Here is an 11,778-nt window from a genome sequence, read left to right as displayed (position 1 = left end):
TAAACCATGCAAATCCAAAGATAACGATAGATAAAACTGATATGATCAGTCCGTCCCAGAATGGGAACATAGTAACAAGAGCATGCACAGAGAAACAGTCAAACAGGCTCTAGAACAGTTTTTGTACATGAGGTCACACCCAGAGATATGCGGGGAAACCAAGCATTTTCTTTCATTTGACAGTTTGACTGAAAACAAATGCTTCAAGATGAATGATGGCCTGAGGAAATAACTTGTGGGAAGGTTAAAAACACAGATGCAATGCAGTGTTTACTTACAATAGGCCAGGATAACAAATGCAATACAACTTTCATTTTGGTATTTCCTTTTGAAGAAGTACTTATAAAATTCATCTTGTTGGTTTTAAATAAACAAAGCCAACCAGAAAAGACCGAAGTATGTAAATCTACCAAGGAAAACTGAATCCAGTTTTCTGATGATATGATTCTGTAAAGACGAATTCTGAGAAAGGAAAAGACAACAGCTTCTTGGGAGGTCCTTGTTTAGTTTGCATTTTAGTTTGAGACAATCTTTTTTCATCTCAAAACAAAACAGCTTTTTATCTGTTTTAATGGAGTACTGTTCAACATACAAATAAGTTGTCGTAAATTGTCCTTGTATTCATTTTGAATAAATTGTTTTTCAAACGTATGTATTCCCCTAAGCTTTTAGAGATCTTGTCACATAATAAGCTACATATTCATTTGTATTTTATTAGATTTCATTATGCTGGACCAACACAAAAGAGAGCATAATTTAAAAGAGGAAGGAAAATGAAAATTGTACTAAACAATTTTACAGATAAATAAGAAGTCAGTACTTTGCAGCTGCAATTCATTTCATGTTAGTCTCTACTAACTTTCCTCTTCTCACAAACTGCATATTCAGACACAAAGGTTGTTCACCTTCTCCTACTTGCAAAATACCTCAAACATGAACCATTTCCTGATTATGAATTAAATAATTAAATAAGCTTTGGATATCGTTTTGTAACATTATCCAGAGTTTTTTTTCCACACAGTGCCCTGTCTGTTTTGGTCTTTGGTTTTCATTAAACTGTCTATTCACTAATGCTCTCTAACAAATCTGTGAGGCCTTAACAGAATATCTGTAGACGAGTAAGATTGAATTACCTTACACACAGACAGGCTCCATATGAACCGTGTGACTCAAGAAGGCAGTCGTTTTTAATTTGGAATTAACTGATTAAAACATATACATAAGTTGGGCATGCAAAGCTTTTAACAGGTATAAATGTTTTTTTTTTTTTTTTTTTTTTTTTTTTTGTTGTTTTGTTTAGTTTTTTTGGCTTTACCTAGATCTGGCATTATCCTCATTTTGTGAAACCTACACTGAGAACCTTTTTGAATGAGCAGTCTCACAAGGCAACCCTTTGTTCTACACAAGAATGCTACTGTGTGCTTGGTTGAATGTGAACCCTGCTTAATGGAGGAGGATTTACCCAGCTCCTCCCCAGAGCCTGACTGTATTTGTCACACAAAACACATTGCAAATACATTGTATTTAAGTCTTTGAGCACTCAAATATTTTAAAGCTTCCTATTTTCAATTTAATTGAATATTACAAATAATAATAATAAAAATCCCGGAACATGAAAATGTTCTGTATGAGAGCTTGCAAGAATTTTCTCAAACTGCATAATTCCTGTTGCATTTTGATCGCAGTGCATCAAAATCAAATTTATAGAAGAGACACAGAGAAAGCCTTATTGACAAAAATGTTTTTATTAAAAACAAGATTTTTAAAAGTATAACATTCTGTCAGATGTGATCCATACCCATCAATCTAGTAAAATTCCCAAATTAACTCACACCTTTAGAATTAAAGTTAAGTTAAAGATAAGCTACATATACACAAGCATGTATTCGTATCTAAGATAAAGTAAGAATTTAGTTTTAGACTAAACAAGTATTGCTTTATTGTTTGATTTTATTCTGACAACAAGTGCAAATAACAGAAACAAATCTTCATTTTCAGGTCAGTTTAGCTCCAATGCTACATTCCAAGATAAAATACAAAAATACAAGCAGCAAGAGCAGTAAGTAAGAAACCAAATCACCCTGGCATAGGTTACTATTTTCCATTGTAATTCTAGATTATTCTAAGAAATCCAAAATCATTTGGTTACATACAAAAAAAAAAAAAAAAAAAAAAGAAAACCTACAAAATGTGAGATCCTTAATTAAAAAGCACAACACCTTGGAACAAACAACTACTCGATGAACATTTTGGCACTTATCAGTTTTCATGTACAAATAATTGCAAAACTACCTATGTGTGATACAAAGGAACAACAACAAAACACAGATTATTAATAAAAAATATAGATATTTTTGGTAAGCTGAATTTATTCCCTTTTAATAATATTGAAAATATGTATATATATTTTTTTTTCCAGGAAAATTACACCTTCAGAGAAAACAGAATCTGATGCAACTCTGCCCGCTATAATAGACATTAAGTCACAAATGTAAACCTTTTCTAAAAAAAAATTCTTGACTTTTACTTTACCTAAAATAAATATAGGCTTTTCAGTGCTATTGTATGGCATGTATATATCATACTTTCACTCAGTATGGGGTGAAGAAAATTATGTATCAAAGAAGTCAGTTAATGCATTCACATTAGCTAACAAGATGTTTTCTTGTGTGAAAGCAGTCAGTACTTGAATAAAGCCATAGGCCAAGCAGTTTAACATCTTATTCAATCTCTCTCTGCTGTAGTGCATTTCTTAACAAGCATATACATGTGTGACCTTAGTGGATACGCAAAACAAGGCAGGAATTTATGTGCTTGACTCGATATTTCTCTCAGTCACAGAGACTTTTTTATGCTGAACAACAACTCTCTGGCCTCCTTGGAGCCTGGGTGTGGTTGCTAGTGTAAAGTCTTCCTTTGATCCTGCAGAACCACGTGAGCCCGCAGAAAATGACTTCGCCTGAACTCCTTTTCCTCCCACCTCAAATCCTGCCTGTGAAGACCTCTGTTGCACATGACCAGAGCTCTGCAAATAATGTTTACTGTGCTTTCCACCAGAAGATCCATTCTCAACTACAAACATTTGAGTGTTTGTACCTGAGACGGCTTTCTGTGAGGAGCCCTGTGCCACTTGCCCAGACACTCCACTCATTCCCACTTGCCCTTCGACTAGCACCACACCCTGAGAACTTTGGAGGCCTCCAACCTGTATTAATCCTTGACTGAGCCCAGGTTGACTCACCTGACCAACCACCTGCTGAGTTCCTCCTGACACAAGCACCATTTGGGGATTTGACTCAACTACATACATGGGAGCAGCTGCGTAGTACATAGTAGGCTGCTGTATGAGAAGTGTTTGGTTAGGGATGACAACTGTCTCTTTGACTTTAGGAAGAGTTGCTGAACTGTTGGAGCGCTCAGTAATGTGCTCCTCTTGGATGAGGGTAGTAGACCCAGATGCTTTACTGAAGGCATTGAGGGTGTTGACATTCACTGGCTCTCTGTCTCTAATTGTTTCCGTGTGGGTATGGACCTGCTTGTGAATCGAGGTGGCTGGCATAGAGGTGAATGTGGTTTGGTTGGAGAGATTAGAAAGTCCCACATCCACTGAAGTACTCTCCAGGGGCTTCCCATTGCAGATTTCAGCCAGGGTTTTGAATTTTGGCCCCAGGTCATTGAGGAATGCAAGATCGTCATCATTTTCAAGGAGGCTGCAGCATCCCACAGAAGCTCCCTTCGACTCTTCTTCCTCGTATTGATAGTTCACTTCCTTGTCCTTCTCCAGATATTGCTGTGGAGCTTGTCTTGTTTTCTGAAAACAAATGAGAGTAAATTAGATCAATTACACGGATGTAATGTAGTTTCCCAATTACCCAAAGTGGGATATCTGTAGGAGATAGGATGTCGCCACACCAAAATAACCGATGGCTATAAACCATTATTACAATATTAGTTAACTTTAAACCATCTCTGGATAATAATTTAGTAATATTTACATCCACCTCAGAATCATATCGCTGTGCACTTGTGGTGGGAACATTTTATCAAAGGCTAACAGTTTATGACTCATGTTATGTCGTTATTCCAGGGTTTATAAAACTGCACACAATGAAATTGCCTGAGCCAGCAAAGGCAATTTCTGAGCGACGTTTACCTTAGCAGTGCTTGAAGGCGTTTTCCTAGAGTAATAACCTTCAGCACTTCTGTAGCTGCAAAATGTTTATGATTTTATTTACCCTTCTTTTATAGTTGAGGTAGTCTGCCTTTGACTGAACTTTACACTGACCTGTTCAAGAGTGTATGATTTTGTAAGGTCTCATATTCAGCACAGAATATTAATAAACCTGACTGAGCAATGTTTACCTTAGCAGTGCTTGGATACATTTTTTTCTTTCTTCACCAGGTTTGCATTTACTTGTAAATGCTAGTTAAATGTTAGCAATTATTTAAAATAAGACAAACTAAAAACTACTTTTTTTCCTTTTATTTTTTTACTGGGAAGTTTTTTCAATTAATCGAATGATATACACTAAAAAACATACTTTTACTTTACTTGTGCTTTACATAAAATTAACATTGCTCATGAAACTTGAGCTCCAAACCTCGTGCTGCCGAGTCAAGTCTGAAATCTATGTTTGTGCTAGTTACGTCTGACCTGGGTCTGGATGATGGGCTTGTGTCCCAATCACGAGTTGATAAACTTACAACTGAATAGTATTGCTCCAGATAATGGTCTGGCAGGGCCAGTCCATCGAAGGCTGTCAATCTTTTCTTGGCAAAGCTCATCTCTTTCCCCGTCATAGTCCCTGTGCCCATGAAACCCATCTGATCTCGGTTTGCATGGTGATAGTTGTATTTGTTGTCCATCCACATCTCCTCTCCTGTTAGGGTTCCACCTCCAACCATTCCTGCACCAGCTAAATTATCAAGGTACGCAGCTCCCCCAGACATGTTGATGTTCTTTGTATTTATGGTGCTACCATCAACACACACTGGAACTTGGACATGAGAGACGTCCTGTGAATTAGAAAACAAAGAAACTTCTGTCAGTGACAATGCATTATACAACCCAAGAAATATTAGCATTGCCGTTGGATGGTGAAATCTCTCTGCACCTTGTCTTCCCCCTGCCCCTCAGTGTGATATGAGATGAGATGTTCGCTCGCCTCAAAGGGAATAGCCTTAAAATCTCTTGCGGCATTTCCACACAGGCAGCAGAGCAGAAGAAGAGGAATCACTACAAAATACATTGACAACAATGTTTAAACAGTGATCATACTTACTAAACAATTTTGATTAAGATACTCCCTCTCTTCAATGAACAGGTTTAACTAGTCAAAAATACAGCAACTTATTAAGTCATAGTTGTGGAAAATAGGCATAAGTCACACATCTCTTCATAAGCCACCTAAGACCCAACCCATTTGTTTTAATCTTTCTGTTCATGCAACAACTTGTTCTGTTAAGTAACGTTGTGATGGAACAATAATGATTCTTATCAGAATTTTCCATGAGTGTAAAAATCCCAAAGTCTCTACTCACACAGAAGGAGCAAGAGTCCCAGCAGCAAGAGCAAGATACCGCCAACTCCAAATTTTACATCGCTTTTCCTGCGTAAACTGCAGGCCTTGGAGTTTCCATCACATGTGCACACAGTTATATCGAGTTTCTGGAGATCATCGCACGACTTTCCTTGCTGGTCCTTGACATTCAGGGTCACTTTGTAGTTGCCATGCCATAACTTTCTCTCGTTTCGAAGAATGACCGTAGTTTCTAAAGAAAGACGACACCTGATTGTAAGATTTGTAACCTGAAAGGGAAGCTTATTTTCTACTACCTTAATTTAATAAAAGCAAACTGAAAAGGTTCTATTTTATTTCAGCACCAAAGTACATTTATTTGAAAAATAACTATTTTTCCTGTTTTATTCCTGATACTGCAACATTCCACTCGTAACCTTACAAAAATACATTGGGTGACATTGGCTGTAAGAAAACTGAGTTTGAGTTTTATTTCATCTAAATTATTATGGAATAATCAAACCTGAAAAGGAAGTCTGTTTTACTGTAAAAAAATTAAGAACACCATTCAACAAAAGCAGACAAGGAAATAATACCATTAAAGGGCTCTAAAGTCCACTTCTCTTTGCTGTCCTCTTGAATCAAATCAAATGTAAATGGTTCTGCGTTGGGGTACATGTCTCCGTCCTTTGCCGTGACATAAATGACATTTTCACCAAAGCACGTGGTTTGAGCCGTCGAGGTCAGTTGTGGACAATGGTCGTTGTAGTCCTCCACCTGAATAGCAATGGTTCCTGTTGCAGTTTTTGCAGGAGTGTCTAACAACCAGATAAAGCAAAAATAAGTCATGCTTTTTTGTGAAACACATTGATTTTAGGTAAAAAATTAACCAGTGCCATATTTTCAACAACTTACCGTCAGATATGCAAATAATTTTGGCATAGTATGTTCCATTGACCAAATATATCGACTCTCGGTCGGGATATTTATTCAACCTGATTTCTGCAGTTTTTGCATCAATTGAAAACCAGTTGTCTGCATCATACAACTTTGCATACCTGCAAGTAAAAGAGCAAGATTCAGTTCAGATTATTTTGGTTTATTTATGTAGTTCCAATTAATTTCAAGAAACTTTACAAGACCAACAGACCCATATCCACATTCAATTATATGAAATCAAAATGGATCTATATTAAATTTATATCACTCCAGTACATAATAATCATATTATGTGCTTTTGGATTTAGATCCAATACCTGAACAGTCAATAACTGTGACATTATCTTATAATATTAATACAATACCATCAAATTCAATTGATCTTATAATGTTATTTGAGAGGAAGTAACTTAAAAGGCTAGTTCATAAAAGGTTCTACATTTTATAGCCTTCTTTGTTACATAAACGGTATATGCTACAGAGTTTATTGTTGTCTTAATAATGTTGTATGTTCAGAATTTTAAATGAAGGAACATGGGGATCTAGACAGTTCTGTGTTTTTCACTCAAATATATTTGAAAACAATGGGATATGATATAATAGTTTACATAATTCTCTATGTCAAGATTGGTTCACATCACTGAAATATTAATAAAAGGCAGGAGAGCCAGTTTAGGGTGTTCTTAGAATAAAATAATGAATAAATGACTGTCTGCAATTGTACCAACTATTTGTGAACTGAGGAAGAATAAACATTTTTAAAAATACAGCACTTCAAAGACAGATCTTTGTGTAAATAGTTTGAAAGATAATTAACCCTTTGCTGTTGCATGAACAAGCAGGTTGGTTTGAAGAGCATAGATTGTAAAACAGGAATATCTTCTATGTTAGAGACATTACCTCACATTTGTGGCAGTCAGCAGAGTGTCACTGTCGATAGCGGCGTACGTTGCTATAACTTGGTTCAGGGACGTGGAAGTTATTTTCTCAGAGACAGTCACCACTTTTACACTTGGCTGGAATCGAGCCCCCTCTTTCTGATTGACAACGTTTATTTTGATGGGATACGATTTGGATGAAGCGCCTGTGATCACCGTGCTGCTGCCGAAGTTGTACTCTGCTTCATTTCTGACTCTGATTCCGAGACTTAATGTTTTTATTTCCTCGTAGTCCAGAGCCTAAAGATATAAACCAAATGATTAACAAGAGATGCAAGCTTTCAATATTTAGCAACAAAATGTTGTGCTGTAAGATTCCAGCTGCTGTCAGAAAGAGAGGTTAAAGCCATTTTTGGGAATTTTGGATATTTGCAAGACCTGAAGAGATTCTTAACTTGCCATCTTGTGTTGATGGTGTCAAAAAATAAGAATTCTCCTCAGTTTGTGCTAAGACACTCATGCACACTCATACAAAAATGTTTAGATATGCTTCCACAACTACTAAATTGTTCATTTGTCAGCATTTTCAAAAATGTTTGTGTGTACCAAGTCAATTTGGAATAATTTATTAGCAATCTAAGAATACTACAACTAACTAAGAGTTAGCCACTAATAGCATTAACGTTAGTATCTGCTTCATACCTTCCTATCCTAAAGTAAAGTCTAGTTCAAAATATAGTGACAGACAGGTGTAATGTTTTGGGAGGTTTTTTGTCTGGGTGTGAGAGGCTTGAGGAGGTGAGTTATTAAATCTATCTCAGAATCAGACTAATCCTAAAAAACTGTAATATTTGTGCCACAAACATAATACGATGTACATTAAACATTTTTTTTTTTTTTTTTTCATTTAAACAGACCTTAACAATCGTGATGACTCCTTCGTTGGTCGTTTTGTCAGTTCTGATTTCAAAGTAACCTCCCTCATTTCCAGAAACTATTTCAAACAAAGCACACCAGTTCTCCGTTTGGATCATATCCAGGTCAACTGCTTGTATCCTCATAACTTCAACACCAATTATGTTCTCCTCCACTCTTCCTTCATACTAAAAAACAAAATAAAACATTCAGATTGGGACATTGTCAATACTGTGTTAAATAGAATAATTGGATGCTTGTTGTGTTAAATATACCGATTCCTGTGCCAGAGTTGGTATATTGTCATTTATGTCTGTGAGTTTAATCTCAATTTCACCAGTTCCTGTGAATCCTCCTGCTCTGCCATCCATGTCAGAAGCAAGGATGGTCAACTTATAAGTGCTTTTGATCTTAAAGAAAAAAGACATTGAACATAATGAAACTGAGTTTTAAATCAATCATGAATCTGTATTTACTTGTAAAGCTCAAATGAAAATGGCACAGTGACTCACCTCTCTATCTAGAGTGGTCTTTGCAACCAGGACCTCTCCAGTTCGCGAGTTGATGGTGAACATCCCGGCAGCATTAGTGCGCTCATCTATTCTGTAGAAGATCCTGGCATGGTTAGTGTTCGGATCATCATCATCTGTTGCTATCACTTTCATGACAACAGTACCTAACAAAATAAATATAACATAGTTATAACACAACAGCTGGTCCATTTTTGTAACCCATATCAAAGATGTTTTGCAGATCTTTAATACCGGGTTTGCTGTGTTCGCTGACTTGTCCAACTTGCGCCATCTTTATGACAGGAATGCAGTCATTAATGTCCACAACATTAATGACGAGAGTAATGTCGTTCTCCGCACGTGACCCATCATGGTATTTTGCTATACCAAGAAGCTAAAAAAAAGGAGAATGTATTTTGTGATTTCATTCATTTTCGCTATATTTACAAAAATGACAACAAAACAATTTTTAGGTGTTCTTACACGATACTGTGCAATTTCCTCTCGGTCCAGAATGGAGTGGACCCTAACAAAGCCAGTCTTCTGGTTAACAGAAAATCTGCCTTGTGGGGGTTTGTCAACACCATGACCAGTTAAAGAATATATTATCTCCTGAGATGTCTCCTTGTCTGAGCGAATCTGTCACACAGATGCAGAGATGAAGATGAAAACAACAACATAGATTTAGCATAACTCATTTTAAGCATTTGTGACTGGAATGTCCTTCACCCTTATTTTTCAACATTATTATAAACAACATTATATATAACAGGGCTGCCAATAGACTAAAAACTTTAATTACACTCTGGCACTGTTGCAGTTAAACATCACTACGCCTAACTTTGTCAGCTTGAAATATAGATATGCATGCAGATGGGTTTCTGGTAGGTATGGTGCTCTGGGCAAGTCCCGCCTTCTCCCACACTCCAACGAATTAAAATACAAGTATCTGCTTTATTTTGTGTACAGTATAGGTAATGTAATGTCCCAGCATTCAGCAGGAAGTAGGGAAACTTGCTCCACTACACGTATATATATATATATAGTAGAAAACTTGTTCAGTTTGCTCTAACATGGGGAGGAAAGTGGCTGCCCCACCCATTTCTGATGCTAGCCAAGTCAATTCCCCACATAGCCTCTGCAAAATTTCAAAAATGTTCAAGGGAAACTTTCATTGCCTCAAACCAAACACATCTGAAGATTCTCAGTTTTTCAGGTATATATTTGTGTGTTCTGTGTTGATTTCGAAGTCTGGCTTATGGGGTAGCATTATTAACAAGATTTTGAGTGAAAAGGGAGTACAAATAGGTGCACACCTTAGCAACAAAGTCAAAAGTGGTGTAGTCATGTCCCTCTGTAAGGTTTCTGGGAGCTAGGATCCATTCTCTTTTTTGCCTCCTCAGTTCTCCGCCATAACCTTCCACCGACGCTGGACCAAACTTCAGGAGAACAAAAAAACAACAAACAAACAAAATAAAATCAGCATAAAAACAAGAGATCCACATACAATAATTACTAAGTCACAGAAAACCCCACAGCGGCTGTTTTACATCCATTTGTAAACATACAGCTCTGGAAAAAAATCGGTACTGCAAAATACTGCGATTCCATTCGATTCCATTTCAGATCTATCAAATTACAGCACAAGCACACATTATTCTACTTTATGAGTCACTGGTTGGGTGATTGCTTTAACCCAGCAGCATTGTGAAAGACATTGTGAAAACAAATATGGGCTCTTCCACCAGATATAAACTATATGAATTATTGTAACATTACAGGAGCTTTGAAAACACCACGTTCACGTTATTTTAATCGCTTGTCATTTTGCACAAATGCATTCTCAAAATAAAATAGGTATTACATTGTAATTTGTGTTCAGTATGTTGTACAGTGAAACAAAGCCGTTAATCTCGCTTGCTGTGAAATAATGCAGAGAAATAGCACAAAGACAAGAAATATATGGACTTTTTCCAAGATATGGAATTGGCTTTTGTTTGTTTCCGTTTATTTAACCAAGCTTCCTATAAGAATGTCTAATCGGATTACATTTAAACTCAAAATTTAAATGTGCTTTTCTATAAGAAAACAATGGTAGCTTGATAAAACCTCCACTCATCCATGTTTTTCTTTCTTAACAATGAAAGGAATTTATTTATTTACCTTTCTTTCATCCTTTCTTTTTTGTTTCTTGTTTTTTCTTTCTTTATTTAATTATTTACTTGCTGACATATGACACCAGAACCTAATTAAACTTTGCTTAGCTCTCGGTTTTCAACATCCAGTATGTATGAGCGACGGCTGCGTTACAAAGAAACGGAAGAAAAGAAAACCTCGTTTCTCTTCCAAAACGATCGGAAAGGGAAAAAAAGTGAAATTCTTCGTAACACACACGTACACACTTCGCGTTGTAATGATTTTACCGAAGCCTTCGCATTAAGCAGAGCCACACCTGTTGAAAGCTCGTCTCTCCATTACTTTTACTAAGACATATTTGGGTGAAGGAAAAAAAAAAAAACAGAGCAAATGCCGCTACTTACTATGAGGAAGGATATGAGGAGACAGGAAAGACTGCATCTGAGCAGGGGATCCATCTGTTAGCAAAATACAACGGGTTTTCTTTCTTTGGTTTTCTTTTTCTTTTTTCTTTTTTGTCCTCGAATGGAAGTGAAGTTTGCGATCCGGTGTGGTGCCTTTTGTGAGTTGCTGTGGACTTTGACCCGGTGGAGGAGGAATGAGCTGAATATCAGCTCTGGGCGTGACTTCTCTCTTTAGAAAGCTCTCGATAAGAAGTGACACCAGACTGCTGTGGAGAGCTTGACAGCATTTTTCTTTTCTACGGTAATGGAAAAAAAAAATTAAAAAAAATAGAAAATCAAGGTGGGGAAGAGGGAGGAAACCATTTTAGGCGAGGTAACGAAATGAGTCAAGACTCGTCTGCTCCATCTCTACTGACCCAAAGAGTTGAAGTATCGTTTGCGTTGGTTCTTCATTCTGCCGCCTGTAAGACGCGAC

General features: G+C 36.8%; 1 protein-coding gene across 1 annotated transcript; it reads right to left on the bottom strand.

Moving 5' to 3' along the window:
• Positions 1-1,726: 1,726 nt before the first annotated feature.
• Positions 1,727-11,573, bottom strand: dsg2l (desmoglein 2 like). Its single transcript, XM_055033448.1, has 14 exons — positions 11,304-11,573; positions 10,080-10,202; positions 9,247-9,402; positions 9,016-9,157; positions 8,764-8,927; positions 8,527-8,661; positions 8,254-8,439; positions 7,359-7,636; positions 6,435-6,577; positions 6,116-6,337; positions 5,542-5,772; positions 5,115-5,236; positions 4,705-5,016; positions 1,727-3,811 (listed from the first exon to the last, which is right to left on the bottom strand). The coding sequence occupies exons 1-14, from the start codon at positions 11,355-11,357 to the stop codon at positions 2,807-2,809; spliced, it is 3,273 nt and encodes a 1,090-aa protein (XP_054889423.1). The 5' UTR covers positions 11,358-11,573; the 3' UTR covers positions 1,727-2,806.
• Positions 11,574-11,778: the final 205 nt, after the last annotated feature.

This window comes from Poeciliopsis prolifica, unplaced genomic scaffold, assembly GCF_027474105.1.
Source record: "Poeciliopsis prolifica strain line A6 unplaced genomic scaffold, Auburn_PproV2 SCAFFOLD008, whole genome shotgun sequence".
Lineage (NCBI taxonomy): Eukaryota > Metazoa > Chordata > Actinopteri > Cyprinodontiformes > Poeciliidae > Poeciliopsis > Poeciliopsis prolifica.
This window is presented reverse-complemented; position numbering and strand designations above follow the sequence as displayed.